At 48.1% G+C, this 23,404-nt stretch overlaps 1 protein-coding gene across 4 annotated transcripts in view; it reads left to right on the top strand.

The window, feature by feature from the left end:
• Nucleotides 1-23,404, top strand: part of KATNAL1 (katanin catalytic subunit A1 like 1) — a 91,329-nt gene that overhangs the window by 8,808 nt on the left and 59,117 nt on the right. For all 4 annotated transcript variants that reach the window (XR_012786853.1, XR_012786855.1, XR_012786854.1 and 1 more), the window contains exons 2-3: nucleotides 4,831-5,006; nucleotides 7,383-7,543. Coding sequence is in view for 1 of the 4 variants with exons in the window: in XM_075562812.1 (XP_075418927.1) it covers nucleotides 4,845-5,006; nucleotides 7,383-7,543 (323 nt within the window). In the remaining 3 variants the exon portion in view is untranslated. The remainder of the gene's footprint in view (nucleotides 1-4,830; nucleotides 5,007-7,382; nucleotides 7,544-23,404) is intronic.

Below are 23,404 nucleotides of genomic sequence, written 5' to 3'. Positions count from 1 at the left end.
CAGAGGATGTACACTGGTACAGATAAGAACTGGAAACACAGGGAATCCATGACAAATAAACCCCTCAGGACCAATAATGAGAGCAGCCATACCAGGAGGGCTAGGGGAGAGTGGGGAGAAAGAGGGAACCAGTCACAGTGATCTACATATAACCCCCTCCCTGGGGATGGACAACAGAAAAGTGGGGGCAGTTAGATATCAGTGTAAGACATTAAAAATAATAATAATTTATAAATTATCAAGACTTGGTGAGGGAGGGAGGGAAGGAAGGAGTGTGGGGGAGGGAGGAGAAATGAGCTGATACCAAGGGCTCAAGTGGAAAGATGTTTTGAGAATAATGGCAACAAATGTACAAATGTGCTAGACACAATTGATGGCTTGTGATAAGAGTTGTATGAGCCCCCAATAAAATGATAAAAAATTAGTTGCCTGTTGATAGATGAACAAATGTGCTTGACACAATTGATATATGTATGGCTTGTGATAAGAGTTGTATGAGCCCCCGATAAAATGATAAAAAATTAGTTGCCTGTTGATAGTTGAATTTATTTGTAGGTTCACAATTGTGTTCCATTGGTTTATGTGTTGTATCGGTACCAGGCTGTTTTAACTACTGTGACTGTGTAGTAGGGTGTCGAGATCAGGAATGATATGCCTCTTAATTTGTTCTTTTTCAGTTATGTGTTGCTTTCCATATGAAGTTGGTGATTAATATTTTCATCTTTTTATAGAATGATGGCAGAATCTAGATCACGATGGCATCGTATCTGTAGGTTGCTTTGGGTAGTATTGGCATTTTCACTAGGTCATATCTTCCTATCCAAGAACATGTTATATTCTTCCATTTACAAAGATCTCTCTTAGATTTTTTGTAGTTGTGTTTGGTAGCTTTCTTTGGTACCAGCTTTATTTCTCTTGTTATATTTATTTCTAAGCAGTAAATCTTTTAGGTGACGATTGTAGAAGGCATTGTTTGCAGAACTATCTTTGTTAGCATAAAGGAATCCAACTGATTTTTGTTGTTGATCTTGTATCCTGCCACTCTGCTGTATCTTTCAATGAATTTCAATCATTTTCTTGCCCGGTCTTTGGGATTTTCCACCTAGGATAATGTCATATGCAAATAGAGGTCTACTTCGTGGCCAATTTTGATGTCGTTGCCTGTCCTTTCTTACCTGATACCTCTGGCTGAGACTTCCAGTACAAGACTAAATGGGTGTGATGACAGCACTTTCTTGTCTGCTCCCAGTGCACAAGGGGAATGCGTTCAGTTTCTCTCTATTGAGAGTAATGCTGGCCATTACTTTTGTATATATGCCCTTCATTAAGTCTTGATAGTTCCCTCCTATCCCTGTTTTGCTGAGCATCTTGATCTTGCGGTTCTTTATATTTGCTAGGTAGATTAAAGTGATCATTTTTCTAATGTTGAACGATGTTTGGGTGGAAATCTAACTTTGAATATATTGTTTGAGTGCTTTAGCTAGAATTTGTGTGGAGGATCTCTGCCTCTATGAGGGACACTGAGTCTTTGCCTGGTTTTGGAATCAACGGTATACCTGCTTCATGAATGCAGTCAGGAGCTTTCCATTCTTTCCAGGACTTTGGAATACTTTGAGTAGGATTGGTGTCAGCTGTTTCCTGAATGCTTGTTAGAATTCATCAGTGAAGCTGCCTGCGCCCAGCCTTTTTCTTTGGGCATTCTTCAAGGACCTGACCAGTTTCTATTTCTGCTACGGGACTAGGCATATTTTCTACTTCAGTTCATGTTAGTTTAGATAGACTTAAGTGTTTCTAGAAATTTGTTCATTTTTTTTCTACATTATAAACTTTGTTGTAGTCTAGTTCTTCATATTATTGTGATGTGATTATTCTTTTTTATTTCTGTTAGTTCTGTTGCGATGTCACCCATTTAATTTATTATTCAGGCTATGGGCATCTTCTTACCTTCCTTTGTTAGATATGCCAGTGGCTTGTTGATTTTATTAACCAGCCTCTTGTCTTGTTGATTCTCTGTTGTTTTTTGTTTCACTTATTTTTGTGCTCACCTCTCTCATTTCTTTTCTTCTGGTGACCCTGACCTTCATTTGCTGCGTTCTCTCCTAGTTGTTAGCTGAGGATATTATATTAAGGTGTTGGTTGTCGTTCTTTCTGCTTTTTTGATGGTTGTGTTTCTTGCTGTGAGTCGCCTTCTGGGCACTGCCTTTTGCTGTGTCACAGAGGTTTGGTGTGTTATTTTCAATCGCATTTGACTCAACCAATTTTTAAATTTAATTTCTCCTATTACCCACTAAGCATGCAGTTGTATTGGGTTTCTTTCTTTCTTCTTCTTCTTCTTTTTTTTTTTCCAGCTCAGGCTTGAGACTGAAATTTTTCTAAATGAGAAGAATTGTTCTCAATCACTCAGCACTTAATAGCTTTGGGAAATAGCTTTTGCAGCAGACTTGATCATGCTCTCTAATGAATTCAACCTGCAGTACAAGGCAAAACAAGGTCGTATGTAAAACTCATACCGCAGCAAGGCCATTTTCAGTGACAAATAATGTTACTGGAATCACAAATAATGTCAAGCTGATTTATACAGCCTCCTGCGCTGTCAGAGTTAAAGAAGTGAAATCTCTTTCCCCACCCAGGCTTGCAGGGAGCCCCCGAGCTCAACACACAGGCGCGGCAGGCATTTCTATGCAAGTTCAAAGGCAATTTCCGCATGGCAAAGCCCATCGACCTGTTCAGCTGAGGCACGACCACCTGGCTTCCAGCCGATTAATTCAATGTGCTTAAAGGCAAGGGCCAAGCGAAGAGTGAATTCTTTCAGTGCCTCTTAAGCAGCGAGTGTGTCGAACTGAGATCATTGAATTGGGTACTGATGTTTGGCAGCCCCCGTTTAGTGAGAAGTAGCAGTTAAAGATGAAGTACATCCAATGTCACTACAGGTCAGCATGGGGTGTGTGTGTGAAGGTTAGCGTTACATTTGGATGCTAGTAAGCACTAACTGGACCCCCATGGAGTGAAATGTTATCCCTTACAGCGCCCGCCCCCTTCTCATTAACTGACCCGTCATGTCCTTGTAAAACCACGGTGCCCACGTGCTACTGTTGTTACAGCATTTTGAATTCCATCGCTGAACGGCAGAGATTGCTTAGCCTTAGTGTATTATAGGCACCTGCATAATTTTCCTGTTGGCTCCGGAAACCTAACGTATTTACTGACTGGTTCTGGACAGAAAAAGTCAGCTGCTCCTTGCTCAGTAGTCCGTGGAGGCAGTTTGATCCCGCAGAGCTGGGTACCTGCCCCGTCCGCAGCTTTAGTGGTTTCTGCCTCACGCTGCCTTGCAGGAGGACTTGCAGACCAGCTGACGCTCTCCCGTAGGCCTTGGCTGTCACAGCTTAGTCCGCGTGCGTGTACTTGGGCTCTGGCTGTGTGATAACATGCTCGTTTGGACAAGAGTCTTCCATAGCCGGCCTGTGTTCTGTAAGTAGATGCTCAAAGCACACAAGTACCTACTTTATCAAAGTCGTCTCCTGCTGGGTGCCGTGTTTCTTACAGGGTTAAGGCAACGTAGACGCTGCCTTCATGGCGAAAGGGCTGAGATGATGCTGAAACGAGGGCTGGAAGAGCTGTACTTCCACGGAGAGACCGGGGTCGTGTGGAAGGCCTAGAAAGGTCGCTGCGGTGGTCAGCAGGTGCTATGGAGTGGGCCCCAACTCCCAGCGGCCCGTCCGTGTCCAACACCATCCGCACCATTCCTGTGATGGTGGAGGCCATTGCTGCAGCCCCGTGCCCCTCCTCTCGTGGAGAAGCCCCGTCCGTCGTTCCCCCTGCCGTCCTTTTCCAGGACTGGACTCTCCTGATGCCATGTCCAAAGTACAGGAGACGAAGGCTCACCAGCCTCTCTTCCAAGGAGCATTCTGGCCGTCCTTCGTCCGAGGCAGATATGGCTTGCTCATTCCTCCGGCGGTGCACGGTCCTCTCTCTCCGTAGTCATGCACCAGCATCCGCCCGGAACGAGGTCTGGTTAGTGTCGAGCAGGCCCCTTTGAGGCTCTGAACAGTATGAAAGACATTCGGAGGGAGAGAAGAGTCCGACAGGAAGACGTGCCGTCTTGCTCCATCTTGCCCGTTAGGCCTCCTTGGCAGACCCAGAAACAAGAGTGGGGCCGTTTGAGCTGGTTTGGGGAAGGTCTCTTTGCAGAGGATTCGGCTCAGGCTAGGAGACTTCTGGAAGGCCCGAAAGAAAAGCCACTCGAATGGTGGGGCTGCAGAGCTGTGGGGAGAAAGACTGACTCAGAGGGCGTTCTGTGGAGCAAGGTCCTCGACAGACAGAATGTCAGAACTGGGCAGGTGGCAAGGTGAAGCGCTGAAGGGGCTCAGGTCGTTTCAGCTCTCGAGGTTCTGGCTGTGATTCCCGGGGTGAGGACTCTTCACCCCGTCCACACGGCATGCACTGCTCTCGACGGTGCCTTGAAAGGTGCCTCAGTGGGACCATGTCCTCTGGGCCCCAAGCAGGGTTCGTAGGACCTCGCCTCTACTGCTTTTACTAGGCCCCATGGGAAAGAGAGGGCAGTTTTCATTCATTTACTTTGAAACGCCGTTTTCCCAAGTGAATGTAATGTCCAGCAGGGGTGCCCTGACTGGGACTGTGCTGTGGGCATACTCCCCGCCATCTTCCCGAATGCCCTCTGCCCACCCCCTGCGTCCCTCCAGCGCCGGAAACCTCGCTCCGTGTCACCCCATGGGTCCGGCTAGCCCTGGGGGACGGAGGGCAGCATGACTTTCAGGGTGTTCAACCTGTGTCGGAAACGCACGGCAGCAACGTGTTCCTGTTTGACTGCAGGTCTCTGCGAGAGGATGAATCTGGCTGAGATCTGCGACAACGCCAAGAAAGGCCGAGAGTACGCGCTTCTTGGGAACTACGACTCCTCCATGGTCTATTACCAGGGGGTCATCCAGCAGATCCACCGGCATTGCCAGTCCGTCCGGGACCCCGCGGTCAAAGGCCGGTGGCAGCAGGTAAGAGTCTACAGGTGCCTCGTCCGTCCCTCAGGACCAGCACTCGGGAGGCCAGAACCGGGGAGGCTCAGCTTGAGATTCGGAAGCAGACTGTATTTCTCCTAACACCCACAGCTGTGGGGTTGATTTCGACTCGCACTGACCCCGGAGGCCACAGTCAAACTGCTCCCTAGGGTTTCTGAGGCTGTACATCTTTACGGGAGTGCAAGCGGTCTCACCTCTCTCCCACCAAGCGGCTGGTGGGTTTGAACTGCTTGACCCTGAGCTTAACCACTCAGCACTTGCCCCACTGTGCCACCAAGGATCCTTATTTACCTGGAAACTGAGCTGTCTTTAATAGGTACCCAGTGAAGTTTCCTGGTGATTCCCCTGGTTAATTTGTTTGGGAGTTTTGCTGCTATATTTAATGAAGCATATTTTGAAGGTACTCAATTCTCACGGAATTCTATTTTAAATCCTGTAAAAAAATTTTTTTTTCCATAACCAGTGATTTCGGCTCTTCCTTCCCGCTCTTGATTTTCGCGTGCGGTTTTGACGCACTTTGAAGAAGTTTTCCCGTAAGAAGTGGCCCTCATCCGTTGAAAGCCTCCTCATCAATACTAATGAGCCAGTGATTTAATAACGAGCACTAATCTATTTGCCGTGCCTCTTGACAATAGCACAGTTAGGAAAAACTGGAATTGCAGTTTCCTCATTTGCCTTACAATCTTTTTTAAAACTCCAAGTTCAAAGTCGAGAGAGTGTCTTTGAAGTTTCCATTGTACATATTAGTGTCTTTCAAGTTTTTCTTCAGATTTTTTTCCCCCCATGAGTCCAAAGCTGATGCTTTAGTGAGTTTTAAGGGTAAATTGGACTTATTTCCCAACTTAAGTGTTACCAAACTCTCATCCTTCCTGTTACTCACAGAGGCAGTGGCTGGTTAACCAGAAAAATCTCTCAATTGTTTGCGTCAGCTGGTGTTACTCGTGAGTCTTCCGTCAGTGCCTCTTTCCAGTCAGCCCTGGCGTCTCATTTCTCCCACTGTGGTGTGTGATAAGGAGCCTGGGGGGTTGAGGGGTGCAGTCATGAAGCATAGGAGTGCTGACTGGTCAGCAGTTCAAACCCACCAGCTCCTCTGGGAGCAAGAGATGAGGCTGACTGTCTATGAAGGATTTACAGGCTTGGAAATCCTCTGGGACAACCGTAAGGTTGATTAAGTCCAGTGGATTTGATGGCAGTGGGTTAGGGTTTTACTATATAATTGCATATATTATTGGTTGACTTTTGTGGGGGGTTCTTGTTCCTCCAAACCCTTTATATCTTCATGCTTAGGGCATCCTTCAAGGCAAAGGAAACATCTTACGCTTTGTTTACAGGGAAATGCATTCTGTATTTTTAAACCATCGCATTGTGAAAATGAAGTTTTTCATGAAATTTCCCATCTATGATCGGGGTGCTTCTGCTGGTTACCCGTCGGGCTGCGATCCTCAAGCCCCGAAGTTTGGAAGCACTGGCAGAGCAGTTTCAGGGAGGGAGCCGTGCTGCCCCAGAGGGTGTCCGTGCGTCAGACGGCTCCCATGGCAGAGTTTGAGCTGGTCTGTCGTTGTTGTTTGTGCAAATTACGCTGGACCCGGGTCTGGAAACAGAAGAACCAGCACATAGTAGGCAGCCACAAGAGTCCTTGTTTAGAGCTGGGAAGCGCTTGCCTTTGAGCGTGGCGTGGACTTGACCCAGGCCTGGAAGAAGGCAGGCTTTAGGTGAAGGCGAATGGGGATCACAGGGCGGGAGGCTCACGGACCTGCTGGCGGTTTTTATTTTCTTCTCTCCAAGGAGCTTTTCGTGAACAAAGATGAACACTCAGAGACCTGGAGCCGGAGGAAACTCCGCATTGAGAATTAGACACAAGCGGCGACTGTCGTGGGGCAACCAGAGTGGCTTGCTCCCTTGGGCAGGAAGAGATCTTTCTTGTGTTTCTCTGCGGTGGTTTAGAATTGTTTGTGACCGGCCAGACTACACGAGAAGGATGTAAGAGAAATGGTTTCTGGGCATTTGTTAATTTGTGGCCGACTATTGCATGCTTTACTGTGTGAGCGTCCATCCCCGCGGCCTTTGGTTGAAGCAGGGCCGGATGATGAAGAGACCACCACTTCTCCTCCGGAAGAAGTCTAACACTCGGCCCACCTTTACACCAGTCTCCTCTCCTAGCTCCCTGCCATCGACTGGATTCTGACTCAGTGACCCACTTCCTGATTATTTTAAAAAACTCTTTGAGGGATTTTTTTGGGTTGACTCTGAGGGACATCAACAAAACCACACCTCCAGGCAGAAAGTGTTTGTTTGCCATTTATAACCAGGTGTAAACGGTTTCTAACTCAGACTCTGACTTTGTCTCCCAAGGTTCGGCAGGAGCTGCTAGAAGAATATGAGCAGGTCAGAAGCATTGTCAGCACTTTAGAAAGTTTCAAAGTCGACAAGCCCCCGGAGTTCCCTGTGTCCTATCAAGACGAACCCTTTAGAGACCCCACAGTGTGGCCACCCCCTGTCCCTGCGGAGCACAGGTGAGCAGAGTGGGTGGGCGCTCGGGGGAGCTTGCACTGGACAAAGAGCAGAAGTTAATCTCCTGTGATGTACCTTGCTTTCAGATTGCTTTATTACTCTAATTATAACCAGAAACTTAATGCTTGTCCTAAAATGTATTCATTGAGAGTATGTTTCCCCCTAGGCTTTGTAATGACAGCATTGATATTGGGATAGTTTTGTTTTAAAGGACTCGCTACTTCTAACTCTTCCAAGACTGAATTATTTTCTGCTTTGAATATCTTGTTGCCACCGTGGCATTTTTAATAATGGAAGGCATTTGGAATGAAATGAAAAACAAAGCGAAACAGTCATTTCGATGCAGTTCGTGGGACACACATATCCCAAGGGGTGTCTGGTGCTGGGATTGGTGGGATGAGGCCCATTTCTTCAGATTCTTGCAGTTCCACAACCTACACTGTGATGCCAACATGCACGAAAAGTCAGATAGCAAGCATCTCCCTGCTAAGTCCTAGCGGTGGAAACGTAGGTGGGCGCACTCTGTCCCACAGGCCATGAGAGAGTCAAACGGCATTGTGGCAAAATTGGATTCATCTGGTTAGGCCTTGCCGGCTTTCTCATCTTTACTTGTGGTTCATCGCGGCCCAGTAGGACAAGGAAGAACTGCCCCTGTGGCTTTCTGAGGCTGTAGCTCTTTATGGGAGTAGGAAGCCTCCTCTTTCTCCTATGGAGCAGGCTGGTGGTTTTGAACTGCCGGCCCTGCTGTTACAGCCCCACACTACACCACTATGCCACCAAAGGGAGGCAGTTCCCCTTTGGTCAGCAGTGGGAACTCTCCTGTTTAGCTTGTTGATCTCAGGATGTTTGTCAAACAGCATTAGAGAACCGTGAACACGATTCATCTGCATTGTCAAGACCCCCCCCCCCACTGGTTCCCTGGTGGCACAATGGGTTAAGTGCTGGGCAGCTGATCTAAAGGTCAGTGGTTTGAACCTCCCACTGGCTTGGGGAGAAAGACGTGCCTGTGTTTCTGAGAAGGTGGAAATCTTGGAAACCAACGGGGCAGTTTGCTCCGTCACATATGGGGAGGGGGTCACTGTGTTTAATGGCAGGGTTCTCTAGAGAAACAAAACCAGGACACTTAAGCATATATATATATTGATAGGTCGACACAGTAGGAAGGATTATAACAGCTCATCAGTCCACACAGCAGTATAGAGGACTCAGTTCAACTCACTTTTGTGGAACAGTTAATGTACTGGAAGTCCTTCAACTTTCATGGGCTGCTGGGTCCAAGGTCAAGGAAGCAGACAGCTGAGTCTTTGCCAGGAAGGCAGGCAGAGTCTGCTGGAAGGGAGCAGACAGCTGGGTGGGTCAGCAGCCGTCAATAGCTTGGGAGCTTAGGGAAGCAGGTCCTGATCTGATGGGATCTAGAGCTGAAGCACGGCCACAGGATCCACCAGGCACAAGCTCAAGCGATGTGTACACCAGTGGTGTGGCGAAGCAGCCTCCAGCTCTAGCCACGCGACCCACAGCTTGGCTTGGCCCACAGGTAGTGCAGCACACGGGTTGAGGCAGAGAACTAGCTAAAACAGTAGCCCTCTGGTCTGACCACCAGGGAGCAAGAGAGAGAGAGATGGGATACGAGCTATCTGTATTGATTTCAGACATTCTCCGATCAAGCTGCGACCTGATTAAACTCCGCCCACGTGTTCCCGTTAGCCCAGTTGGCTCAGTAAACCTATCACTGCCCTGGAATTGTCTGGAAGGCCGTTTGCTTGGCGGGCATTATAAAAGCGCTGTCTCACGGCTGCTGGCTTGGACCTGCTGACCTTGTTGATAGCAGCTCAGCACTCGGCCACTGCGCCACCAGGGCTCCTTATGGCAGCACTGGGTGACGGTTACAGCTCTCTTCAGCCTACAGCACTGTAGTGTTTCCCTCACACGGAACCACTCGCAGGGGTTACAGGTGTCGGACCAAACCCACAGCTTCTGAGTCAGTCCTGGCGCCTCGTGATTCTCTGGGGTTTGTTCCAAGGCGGCAAGTCCCCAGCTTTACGTCCAGCAGGTCACGCACATGTCACGGTTCAGCTCCTCTTTGCCCTCCTTTCCATGGGCCATCGCTCACCCGCTTCCGCCCCAGGTCTCCCGTTTCTTCCCTCCGCTCTCCAGACCCTCTGAGCTAGTCCCTGGACAAAGAGGCCAATGTTGAAAGTTCTCCCAAAGGAGCGCATTCAGCGCCGCACCTGAAGAGTGCCTCAGAGCCATAGTTTCGGGGGGCAGGGGGAGGGGATGTTGGGGGGTGTCGCACCTGTCTCTTCCTGACCAGTAAGCCTTGGCCTCTTTTGTGACGTTGGGTTTTGAGACTATAACTCAGTTACAGGAGCAGACAGCCTTCTCTTTTCTCCCTCAGAGTAGCCGGAAACCTTTAGGGTAGTGTTTCAGGATTGACTCTTACCAGGAACTGCCAAGAAGAAGACACATTTTGATCTCTGCACATCTGGCATGTTGTGTGTGGATGTGCGTGTATGATAACATACCTTGGAGTTTTCCAAAAGCCGCAATTGAGAAGTCTACTTCTGGTTTAAAGCCCAAACCGGCGCTGACTTACACAGGAATTCCCTGTTCCGGTGTGCCAGAGCACCGCGATGCGGTGTCAGGAGCGGTGGCCACAGGCCGTAGCTCTGTCATTTGAAGCTCAGGCGGGTCCACCACATGGACAGTGTTATCGCGGTGCTGCGTGCTCGCCCGGCGTCTCCTCACTGGACATTCCCGGGGAAGTCACTTCTCTTCCTTGCTCCACTTTGCACTGCCCGAAACACGGATCTGATTGGTTTCTGTAGGTGGTTTTACATTGGTGAGATGATTGGCCAGAATGGGTTTCCACAAATCTCCTTTTTCCAGACTTAAAAAAAGAAAAAGGATTTCCATCGTATAGTCATCACACATCTTTTGCCCCCACGTGGGCCAGTGGACCCTTAATAAACGCAAGTCAAAAACTGTCCTGGTGTCTGAGTGGCTGTCGAATGGCTTCTGGCTCTTCGAAACCTGTGAGACAGTACCAGGCCCCGGCTGTTCTAAGCGTTGTTCCTGCGTTTGAGTCCAGTGTGGGAGCCGCTGTGTCCACCTCATGGAAAGCCTCCTTCTTTCACGGACCCACTCCTCTCTGTATCATCTCAGGAAAACAAGAGTCTCATTTCACATACACGAGGGTTGCCCCCTAAAAACAAAATAGCAGCATTAAGAGAGAGCCTCATCATCAAACCTCTCAAACCCTTGGAAGTAGGCATGCTCTTAGTCTCCTGCACATTTTGAGTGAGTCTGGCACATGAAAGGTGTGAGTCTCAACTAGTCAGTGGCCACCGGCAGGGAAGTGACAGGAAGGATTATGCGTACGTGTCTCCTCCTTCACACCGCTTGGGCTCTCCGATCAACGAGCAGCCTCATTTGCAGGGGGTGGGGGGGAGGAAATGGAAGCTTCTAAAACTTGTTACTTTCCCAAAGCTATCTCAGTGGGAAAGTGGCAGCGATGACGTCTGAACCCAGGCCTTCTCCACGTGAGGCCTCTTACTGTGTCTACTGTCTACAAGCCCTGGTGGCACAATGGGTTATGTATCAGCTGCTGGCCTCGAGGTCGGCAGTTCAGACCCACCAGCCACTTCTTGGGAGAAAGATGAGGCTGTCCTACAGGGTCAGCATGAGACAGAATGGGCTCAATGACAGTGGTTTTGTATTTTCATTCATTACACCGGGGATGGGGGTAGGGTGTGGTGCTTCTAAAAGTATGTGGGAAAAAATGGAATGAAAAGCCAGTGGAGTTTTCCCGGGAACGTCTGGAAGCCCCCTCTCTGCCTCGTTACTTTTCCACTCAGACTCAGGACCAGTGGCTGCGTTTTGGGGTTCATCTGTGTATCCTAGCACATTGTTCACCCCATGAAATCCTTTTGCGGGCTCTGGACCATGAGGAAAGGGAAAATGCATAGTGCAAAAATTGCTATTTTTGTGTCATTCGGAACACTGCTCAGTCGGTGGGTGCACCCGCAGACATTCTCAGTGGGCATCTGTGAAGCACACTGCCCTGGCCTGGCACATGACATTCCAGGGGCCCCTCGAGTGCGAGCCCCGTGTGTGGTTGTGTCCACCTTACTTCCTGGACTCTTGGCACACGCGGTTCCCGTCCCGCCGGCCCGGGTCACCCATCTCTAACTGTGACTTGGCCTCCACCTTGCAAGTCCGTCTCTCATTGGCACGCCTCTGCTCCGATCCTCGTCACTGTGTTTTACATCAGCAGCTGCTCATGTGACTCAGAACAGCCTTCCGAAATGCACTTGACTGGTGGCCTTGGCCGTGGGAAAAGGGCAATGGGCAGGTAGGCTTGGTGGCAGAGCTTCCCGACCGTCCTTCCTGTCCACACTTTTTGAATTAACAGAGAGGTTTTATAGCTGTTTACATGTAGACTTAGTAAACCTTTTCTAGGAGAGAAGCTGTTAATAAGTTTTTCCTGGTGAAACTTGAAGCCGTGTAAACATTGGGCTGCTAACCACCAGGTTGGCGGTTCAAACCCACCAGCTGTCCCTGGACTTTCAGCTCCCATAAAGATCAGAGGCCTGGAAGTCCTATGTACAGTTGCTGTGAGTCAGAAGTGACTCGATGGCAGTGGGTGGGCTTGTTTTTAGAGCACTATTTTTTTCTTTTAGTAGTATCGATGAAGAACACAGCTTTCCCCCAGATCCTGGATGCTTCCTCCCCCCAACTACCATGATCCGAATTCTACCTTGCAGGGCTGGATAGGACAGAGGCTGTACACTGGTACATATGAGGGTTGGAGGTACAGGGAATCCAGGGTGTATGATACCTTCAGGACCAAGGGTGTGAGGGACGATGCTGGGAGAGTGGAGGGTGAGTGGGTTGGAAAGGGGGAACTGATTACAAGGATCCACATGTGACCTCTTCCCTGGGAGAGGGACAGCAGAGAACGGGGGAAGGGAGACTCCGGATAGGGCAAGATATGACAAAATAACGATGTATAAATTACCAAGGGCATATGAGGGAGGGGGGAATGGGGAGGGAGGGGGGGGGGAAAGAGGACCTGATGCAAGGGGCTTAAGTGGAGAGCAAATGCTTTGAGAATGATTGGGGCAGGGAATGTATGGATGTGCTTTATACAATTGATGTATGTATATGTATGGATTGTGGTAAGAGTTGTTTGAGTCCCTAATAAAATGTAAAAGAAGAAAAGAGAAAAAAATGATTAGGGCAAAGACTGTACAGATGTGCTTTATACAATTGATGTATGTATATGTATGAACTGTGAAAAGAATTGTATCAGCCCCAATAAATTGTTAAAATAAAAAAAATAAAAAAAAATTTTATTGGGGGTTCGTACAGCTCATCACAATCCATGCATCCATCCATTGTGTCAAGCACATTTGTACATTAGTTGCCATCATCATTCTCATTTGCTTTCTACTTGAGTCCTTGGTATCAGCTCCTCATTTTTTCCCTTCCCCCCTGCCCTCACTCCTTTCCTCCCTCCTCCCTCCCAAACCCTTGGTAATTTATAAATTATTATTATTTTGACTTATCTTAAATGGTCCGATGTCTCCCTTCACCTACTTTTCTGTTGTCCGCCCCCCTGGGAAGGGGTTATATGTAAATCCTCGTGATCTGTTCTCCCCTTCTGCCCCCCTCCCTTCTCCTTCCCCTCCTGGTATTGCTACTCTCATTATTGGTTCTGAGGGGTTTATCTGTCCTGGATTCCCTGTGTTTCCAGTTCCTATCTGTACCAGTGTTCATCTGGTCTAGCTGGATTTGTAAGGTAGGATTGGGATCGTGATAGTGGGGGTGGGTGGCGAGGAAACATGTTTCATTGTTGCTACCCTGCACCCTGACTATCTCGTCTCCTCCCTGAGACCCTTCTGTAAGGGGATGTACAGTTGCCTACAGATGGGCTTTGGGTCGCCACTCTGCACTCCGCCTCATTCACAATGATATGATTTTTTTGTTCTTTGATGGCTGATACCTGATCCCTTCGACACCTCATGATCACACAGACTGGTGTGCTTCTTCCATGTGGGCTTTGTTGTTTCTGCGCTAGATGGCCGCTTGTTTACCTTAAAGCCTTAGCTTTAAGCCAGGAACCATCAGCTTTCTTCACCACATTTGCCTATGCACCTGCTTTGTCTCCAGGGATCGGATAGGGAAGGTGAGCATCATGGAATGCCAGTTTAATAGAACAAAGTGTTCTTGTATAAATAAGCTCAACTTTGCTCCACTCGACAAAGGCTTGTTGTCAGGTGCCGTCGAGTCAGTCGGTTCCGACCCATAGCCACCTGATGCACAACAGAGCACAGCACTCCTGGACTGCGCTGTCCGTCTGTTCATCTGCACAATTGTTCCTGTGCCTGAGCCCATTGTTCACCCACAGAGTCAGTCCGTCTCCTGGAGGGCCTTCCTCTTTGTCACTGCCCTTCTGCTTCTCCAGAAATAAAGCCCTTCTCCAGGGACTGGTGTCTCTTGACAACCTGTCCAAAGTAAGTAAGGTGAAGTCTCTCCATCACTAAAGAACTAAAGGTGTTAGGTCTCTTAAAGTGCCTTCTTGACTGTCTGTTTCAGAGGGGCTGGTCAGAACGGGCTCCAGCGGCCACACTGGCCCCGAGGAGAATGTTGTGTGCAGTGGACAAGAACTATAGGCTTTTCCGTGGTTGCTGCTGCTGCTTTTTTATAAATTGTTTTATTTGGGGCTTTTAAAGCTCTTATAACAATCCATGCATCAACTGTATCAAACACATTTGTACACATGTTGCCATCATCATTTTCGAAACATTTTCTTTGTACTTGAGGTCATGGTATCAGTCCCTCTTTTTCTCTTCCCTCTCCCACCCTCCCACCCTTGTGACTCCTTGATAAATTATAAATCATCATTATTTTAATATCTTGCACTATTCATGCTCTCCCTTCTTCACCCATGTTTCTGTTGTTTGTCCCCCCCACCCCTTGGGGGGGTGTTATACGTCAATCATTATGATTGGTTCCCCCTTTCTCCTCCTCCTCCTTCCACATTCCCTCATCCCTCATAGTATCGCTACTTCCATTACTGTTCCTGAGGGGTTTATCTGTCCTGGATTCTGTGTGTCGAGAGCTCTTATCTGTACCAGTGTTCATGCTCCTGTCTAGCTGGATTTGTAGGTAGAACTGGGGTCATGATGGTGGGTGGCGGGGAAGTATCAAAGAACTAGAGGAATGTTGTGTGTTCTGTCGGTGCTGGGCTGCACCCTGGTCGACTCATTCCTTTCTGGGACCTGTTGTGAGGGAATGCTCAGATGTCTACAGAAAGGCTTTGGGTCCCCAACCTGAACCCCCTCATTTGCATCAATATGATTGTTATGGGTCTTCTGATATCTGATACCTGATCCTGTTGACACCTCATGATCACACAGGCTGGTGAGCTTCTTCCATGTGGGCTTTGTTGCTTCCCTGCCAGATGGCTGCCTGTTGAACTTCAAGCCTTTAAAACTGCAGACTCTTTATCTTTTAATAGCTAGGCACCATCTTCTTAACCACATTTGCTTATGCAACCAGTTTGAATTCAGCGATGGTGTTGGGAAGGTGAGCATCACAGATGGCAGGTTATTAGAACAAAGTGTTCTTATGATGAGGGAGTACTTGAGTAGAGACCCATTGTCCATCTACTACCTTAATACTTAACATTTAAATATATGTACATAGATCTATTTCCCTATTGTTATATATTTTTATATTTAGCTATGTATATGCCTATATTTATACCTCTATAAGTGCCTTTTGCTTCCTAGTTCTTTATTTCTTTTTACTTCCTCCTGTCCCACTATCATGTTCGACTGTATTTGGCTCTCTCTACTTTCTCTCGGCTACATTGCATTTGATCAAACCCACCAGGCATTCTACGCCTTCCTTGCCATCGAGTTCAGATTTCTTGTTGTTCCCTTGGCCCTGGGTTTGTTGGCTTCCCCGTCCCTTTCCTCCACCTCCCCTTTTCCCTCACCTCCCCCTTTCCCTCATATCCCCCTTTCCCTCACCTCCCCCTTTCCCCTCTCCCCTGGAGACATTGGTCCCATTATTTTCTCCTCAGGATTGTTTATCCTGCCTATCCTGTGTGGATGTACATGAGACCAAAAAATAAATAAATAAAAGGAGAGAAAAAAGCCTATAAATAGTTTCAGGTCTGTCTGCTGACCCCTTATGAATGTTTTCCAATCAGGTCTGGTGAAGTGCTGAATCTTGCCCACAGATTCTGAAGTCTATTTTCAGGATTCCTTGGGGACTTCATCACTTTGGTCCGCTTGCTGCTCCGTTGCACTCCCTTTGTGTTTCACTCTGATGTAGGGTGTGTGTGTGTGTGTGTGTGTGTGTGTGTGTGAGAGAGAGAGAGAGAGAGAGAGAGAGAGAGAGAGAGAGAGAGAGAGAGAGAGAGAGAGAGAACATTTCCTGCATGGTGTCTCCAGTGCTGTCCCATGTAGTGCTGTGGGTCAGTGAGAGGGCGGTCCTCTCTGTGCAGTGGCTGCTCCGGGCGGGAGTATCTTCCTTGAGGCTTGGTGGGCCAGGATGTGGTTCTCCCTCTCTCGGTCTCCCTCTTGGTTTGCTCCCGTGTGGTCTGGGCAGACCCGCAGTGCTGTTCTCTGTAGTGCTTTCTTCGGGGAAAGGGGTCCCATAGCTGGGCCGGGGTCTGGCCACGCCGACCTCTGTTAGTTCGCAGCTTCGTGCCGGTGTGCTGCTCTCAAGGCTTGTCGCCCAGGTTGAGGTCTGGGCCCTTTCTCACTTTCCATGGTCTCTTTAGGGCAAGGGAGACCCACGACAGGTGGGTTTTTGTGGACGACTAAGCAGGAAGATGAATCTTAAAACACTCAGTGCTGTCTTGTAGAATTCGAGCAAAGAGGAATTTCATTTTGGCTTGGTGCTAAAGTTGTTGTGTGTGCTTCTTTGGGAACCCAAGTAGATTAAGTTAACTGTTAGTACTTTAAATCCCAGCGTGTGGTGAAACAGATCAGCTAATGAAAAGTGCCTTTGCGTAGTTCAAGGCCAAGACCAAGGACCCATCGGGAGGTCTGCAGGGTGTCCCACCAGGCTCCCTCCGTGAAGGTGTGGAGACTAATGCAGGAGAGCTCATTCATCCGGGATGGCACTGTGGGGAAGCATTGGGGGAGATGTGGCATCAAGGTCCCTGGTGTGGATGCAGAGATGAAAGAAATGCATTGTGTCTCGGTGCTGCGGGGACTGCTTGGGGGGAAGAGGAAATGGTTGGCGTGAGGGAGAAAGTGGCAGTGGCAGGACCAGTGTCCAGGAGGTGTTTTGCAGGACACTCTGGAGGGGCTGGCCTTAGCACCTTTGTCTCTGCTCCCCCGTGCTGCTGTGACAGCAGTCCCACCCGTGGGTGACTTTCACAGACAGAAGTGAAGTCTCACCGTGCAGGGACCGTCAGGCGAAACAGATCTGTGAATGAAAAAACGTCTTTGGATAAATCAAGGCCAAGGCCCAGTACTGACAGAGAAGGAAACCAATGTGGACAGAGGCAGGGTCCTCCCACCCTGGGGAGACCCTGGAGCCCAACCCAGACCTTGAAAAGGCCCCCTCCCCTGCTCCCGCTGGCTTCACTGATGATCCCGCTTCTGGTTTTCCTTCATTGAAATCATGGGAATGAAGAGAACCTCCTCCAACCTGCCCCCTCCCCTCCCTGCTCCCCGCCCGTCTCTGCGTCCTGCTCTTCTCACCAACTGCCTCTGGTGCCTCTGACCACGGCTGCTACGGATGGTAGTGTCCGCACGCACAGTGGGGATTTCGTGGTTACGGCACGAGGCCTTCACCGTATGCAGGATGTGCCTCAAGCTGGTCCCCTTGCCTGTGTGAGCACAGCAGATCAGGACAGAGGAGCAGGCAGAGGTGGGGGAAGAGAGATGCCACACCACGTGGAGATGGCCAGGAAACAGAAGGAGAGAGAGAGAGAGAGAGAGAGAGAGAGAGAGAGAGAGAGAGAGAGAGAGAGAGAGAGAGAGAGAGAGGCATCATCATGTGCTCTGGGCATGTTGTCAGGAAACCTGTCCCTGGAGAAGGAGTCACGCTCGGTGAAGCAGAGGGCCGGTGAGGGTGAGGAAGGCCCTCGAGATGGATTGGCACCGTGGCTGCAGCCCAGGGCTGGGACATTAGAAGTGGGAGGACGGAGCAGGACTGGACAGTGTTTCAGTCCGTTGTCTGTAGCGTGGGATCGCTGAGTCGGAACTGGCCTAATGACACCTAACAGCAGCACGAGTCTCATGGGAGCGGTTCAGAAAACAGCCCAGTCCAAACGGGCTTCTGGGGGCTGTGCTGGGCCTGTTTAAATCCAGGCAGAGGGGTCAGCTCAGAGGGCGATGGCCACCTTTGTTCCCCCTTTCCTTTAATTCCAAAGGTGTGTCCCTGTTAGAGTTTGTCCAAGGACACAGGACAAGCACTTTGACTTACTAGGAAAGAGGGTTTTTTTTCTTTTTAAAATCATTTTTATTGGGGACTCATACAACTCTTATCACAACGCATCCATCCATGTGTCAAGCACATTTGTACATTTGTTGCCATAGGAAGGAGTTTGAAGAGATGGAGGGAGAGCTACATTGTTGAGAAAGTTACACCAGGAAACGATCCCATGACCACAGCGCCCCTGCTCAGTCTTGGCGAGTAGCAAGGGCCGTCCTAGGAGACTTTCGCTGAGACACCTGACCCCTCCACCCTCCAGGCCCGGTCTTGCTCCTTCAGCCGTCTTTCCCCCAAACTCCAAGAACATTTTAAAGGAGCATGATTGGAGCTCCCAAGGATGTCCAAACTGCCACGTTTGACATGGGTGATTTGAAGAGCACAGATCTTCAGAAAGGGTTAAACTCCAAACCAAACTCAACCGCCAGAGAGTTGGCGCTGTCTCCTAGTGAGCCCATGGGACAGGGTAGAACTGCCCCAGGGGGTGTCTGCAACTGTCAACCTTTATGGGAGTAGAAAGCTGCGTCTTTCCCGAGCAGGGCAGCTGCAGGGACCTTGTGGTTAGCAGTCAGGGCTCCCCTTAGAAAGGGTTGGAAAGATGGGCACACCGCCTCTAGAGACGCCCTGGCTTAGCGGGAATCTCTGCAAGGAACAGGAACATCACATCTTGACATTTCTATTTAACTATGGTTTTGTACCAATACTTTTTTTTTGGTACTTACTCTTCAACATTTTATTTTATTAAAAAAATCATTTCCTTGGGGGCTCTTCAAGCTCTTTTAACATTCCATACATCCATTGTATCAAGCATATTGTACCAATACTTTCTGAGTTAACCTCATATATTAAATTTATAAGTATAGGTAAAAAATTAGGTGGCATTTAATTAGTGAGGTTTTAAAATAGAATCAAACATTACTCAAGAGGCCTTAAAAGTGGCTTCTAAAATGTCACATCTTCTAACTAGAAGAAGATCTGTAGGCTGAATATAATAACTATAAGGAAGAACTGAATTTTTATCTTTTTAAAGTGAATACACGGAATATCATGTTGAAAATTTTTGGTAAGCCCTTGGAGAATATTTTCTACATGAATAGCATCATGAGGATGCATTAAAAACCAAACAAACCACATTGGCATTGATTACAAGACTGTGTTATCTCTTCAGTGTGATTGGCTTTCCTTGGATGGAGGTTAATGTAATATGCAGCCTTTTGCATGTGTTAGCATAGAGCTTGCATTTACTAAGTGTTCAGGTATTTGTCAAAAGAATTAATATCTGAATGACTCCTGCGTCTACTTTAACATAATATTTAATTATTTTCTGTAACAGCCAACAACTAGAAAACTTAAAGTCTCTGTAGAACTGGAACTTGTCATTAGTGATTAGATTTGGTGAAATTACTTGGTTTATGAAGAAGTCACGATTGCAATTCAATAAATAAAGGCAGGTCTTATTTGTAAATACTCTGGGTGAATTGAATAGCCAGACAGTAGGAGGAAAAAACCTTGACCTTACCTCACACCATACATAAAAATGAGTTTGAACAGCCCACTACCTAATTGTGAAAGGCAATAAAGTAATTAGCTTTCAGACGAAAACATGGGGAATGCCATAATGATCTTGGGTAGACAGAATGTTATTAAACTAAACACTAGGGTGTTAAAGATAAAGGAAGAGATTGACAAATTGGGCTTCCAGAATATGAACTTCTTGTCATTGAAAGAGTCACAGTTAAAGGGGTGGAAAGGCAGCCTACATCCCTGGAGAAGATAATTGGAATGCATGCATCTAACACAGACCTTGAATTTAGCATATGTGAAGAGCTATAATCAATAAGCCAATAAGAACAAGTTGGACAAATGGATTTTTTTTTTAGAAAAGGACAGAAGACTGGAACAGATAATCCATCAAAGAAGAAATTCCCCTGGCAAGTGAACATAGGAGAAGGCACCCAGTGTCTGTGGATATCCAGGGACGTCTCATTAAAGCCCCAGTGGGGCCCCGCTGCATCCCCTCATGGTGGCCAGCATGGAGTAACCGAATCCACACACAGTGTTGACGGGCATGTAAAAGGGCATCTCTTTAGAAAACTGATTTTATCTTCTAAACCCAAAGGACAAGCTTCCTGCATAATGCTCACTCATAGCGATCCCCTGTGGGTTTCTGAGACCGTAACTGTTTACAGGAATAGAAAGCCCAGTCTTTCTCCCATGGAGCTGTGGCTGGTTCCGAACTGCTGACCACGCAGCCCAAAGCCCAGTGGGTAGCCGCTACACTGCCAGGGCTCCCTTAGCTTCAAAAGCCAGTCTTGTCTATATATTCTATAAGCAATTCTCCCGTGTTCCGAGGAAGTGAGAGGCTATGTCAACCACAAACGTAATTTTTATATTCGCAGTAGCTCTAGTGGGGACATCCATCGACAGAATAAAACCCCCCAAAACAAGCTCACTACTAACTCCTAGTGACCCTATGGAGCAGGGTGGGACTGCCTCTGAGTTTCTGAGATAGGAACTTTTGGCTTTTCTTTTTAATTAATTTTTTACAGATTTATTGGCCCATAATCCACATATCATATGATTCGATCATTCAATCTATCAAGAAGACTTGTACAATCATTACCACAATCAATTTTAGAACATTTTCTCCCCACTCCCCGATTAAATTGTCTTTAAAATGAATTGTGTGATCACATTCACTTCCGGTGCTCCTTCCTCCTACCACCTTCATTGTGTGCTCCTGAAATCCCCTGGTCGACACCCTCCTACCGCATCTCTTGCAAACCCTTGCATCGATTCATAATCTCCAGGCAACCCCTCCTGGTGTGCTTCACACACTAGAAAACCCAACAAAAACAGTGAAAAGCGAAAACGAAATCATGCGTTAAGGAGAAAACAGCTGTAATATGAAGAGCAAAAGACAAGCAATGAGTAAAAACGGAAAGAGCACCATCAGTATTGTGAGAGGGCAGGAGCTCTCTGTGAGCACAGCCAGCCCCATCTCTCTCCTGCCTCACAGCTCGGATTTCCAGTCGCTGACCTTGCAATTAGCAGCCCAACAGGTAACCAGTGCCCCACCAGGGCTCCCAGGCTCGGCACACCCCAGTTACGATGAATCGCCGATAGCACCGTCCTTTCCTTTTACGCCTCTTATCAGTCATGCGAACCACACAGAATGTGGCCACATGTCTTCTGGTGAAGGTACCAATCGCCGGGAGCTAGCTCACAGGTAGTTCAGTTTGATGATAGCTGTTCAAAATGTTGCCAGGCAGCAGAGGGAAGGGATGCTGCATAAGAAGCTAACAACGAGGAAGAGGAAGGTGGGGAGTTGCCCCTTAATGTACAGCAAAAAGACCAAGCTGCATTTTTGCACACAACTGACTCAGGGGCTTCAGCAGCTGGACAACACGAACCCAAACACTGAAGGCTTTCCTAAAGGCTCATAGGACATCCCCGTAGAATACAGGGAGAAAGGAAGACAAGGGCCGTGTGGCCAGCACTTGCTAATTTTCTGACTGGAAACATCATCCTATTCCCAGGTGTGTTAGTCCAGGTAGACTAGAGAAGCAAATCCAGAGACATTCATCTGTGTATAGGAAAGAGCTTTATATAAAGAGGCATTGTACATTAAGAAAACAACCCAGCCCAGTCCAGATCAAGTCCATACGTCCGATATTAGCCCATATGCCCGATATCAGTCTGTAAATTCCTCTTCAGACTCATGCAATGATGCTGAGTGCAGGAAGATCACAGGCCAGTGGGTGGGAAGTCCTGTGGATCCAGTGGCGGTGGAAGCATCTCAGCTCAGTGCTGGCGTGGGTCTCCATATGGCTCCTCCAGCTCCAGGGCTCTGGCTCTATGAGTGTGTCTCCATGTGATTTGTCAACAGGAATGTCTAGCAGAGAGAGTCTCCCGCCTTCAGGGAGGAATACAGGAGTTCCTAGAATCCTAAGGAGAAGGCCAGGCCTACATGGAGGCTTCATTGACTATGAGCTGATTGACAAGCTGGACTCCATCCTTAGCAAGTTGACAGGAGATTATGTAACTGTCACACCAGGGACTATTGACACGATCTAGACTCTCCGACAAGTGGAGTTCCCATGGCCAGTGCTATCCGACAACTCATCTCCTGTGATAGTTGGTTTTTTTGTGCCAACATGGCCCCTGTAGGAAGACATGGGTGGAGTTTAGCCTGTCAATCAAGATGCAGCCTGCTGACCTCCCTTGGAGATGCAATCAAGACACATAACTCTCTGGAGGCCGGTTCTCTCTCTCTCTCGTCACTCCTTCCTGCTAACTGGACACCCAGAGAGCTGCAGGTGCCCGGTGATGTTTCCACCAGCCCGGTCTGTGATCTTCCTGCAGTCTGCATCATTGCCTGTGACTACATGACCCTGAAGAGGGCCGTAAGGACTAGTGTCACACTTACGGACTTGAGTTGGACGGGGCGGGGATGTTTTCTTGATATCCAATTACTCCTTGATATAAAGCTCTTTCTTACACATTTATATATGAGGGTCACTGGATTTATTAAGCTAATCAACCCGACCTAACACATCTCCCCAGTACCTTTTTCTGATTTCTATATATACACATACATGTATGTAAGTACACACTTGTGCACACACCTGTGTGTGTGCGTGTATGTATGCATGTATATATTTATTTATTGTCTGTCAGAAAATATATCTGTATATTCCAAGGGCAAAGATGTGGTACTGACAGTAAAAAGACAATAGTAATGAAAACTAGAAAAACCCAAGCAAACAGATATTTGACCTAAGGAACTTACTTTTACGAAGGATTCACCTGATTGAAGCCCTGTGATAGGGCAAAACTTTGCATAGCACCCATTCACAGAGGTAGAGCCATGCCTGTCAGGTTCATCCATGTCATAAGGAAGCAAGGAGGGAATTACAATAGTAACTATATGGTGGTTCCAGGCCACCTTCAAAGCAGGAGATGTGAATCAAAATCCAGTGACCACCAGTCCCATAGCCTTGGAAGAGTGGTCATCTGCTGGTGCTCACAGTAAGGTGATTCACCCTTCAGTCCGGTGGAGTGTGTTAGGTCTGCTACAGTTGAGTCTGTACATGATGCAGTCTTCTGTCGACGAACTTCAAGCCATCTTCCACCTCAGATGGCAGCGCATGCCGACGGCGCTACATTGATGCAGCAGACTGCGTCCCGACAGTGACCTGCTACACACCATCTCGTGGGTGAGGTCCCTGTGCAGCGTAGGTTTCATGGATGCGAGACGTCCCTTGACCTTTAGGGGTGTGCGTGGCCCCGAGTTTGGGGTGTGCCATTACTTATTTTCTTCACACTTTCTGCTGACTGCATTGTTATCCCAAACCATGTGTTGTCGACTTCTGCGTCGGGCGACAGGGATGGAGTCTCTG

Source organism: Tenrec ecaudatus, chromosome 11 (genome assembly GCF_050624435.1).
Source record: "Tenrec ecaudatus isolate mTenEca1 chromosome 11, mTenEca1.hap1, whole genome shotgun sequence".
Classification (NCBI taxonomy): Eukaryota; Metazoa; Chordata; class Mammalia; order Afrosoricida; family Tenrecidae; genus Tenrec; species Tenrec ecaudatus.
Note: the sequence above shows the minus strand (reverse complement) of the source record. Positions and strands in the feature narration are given on the sequence as shown.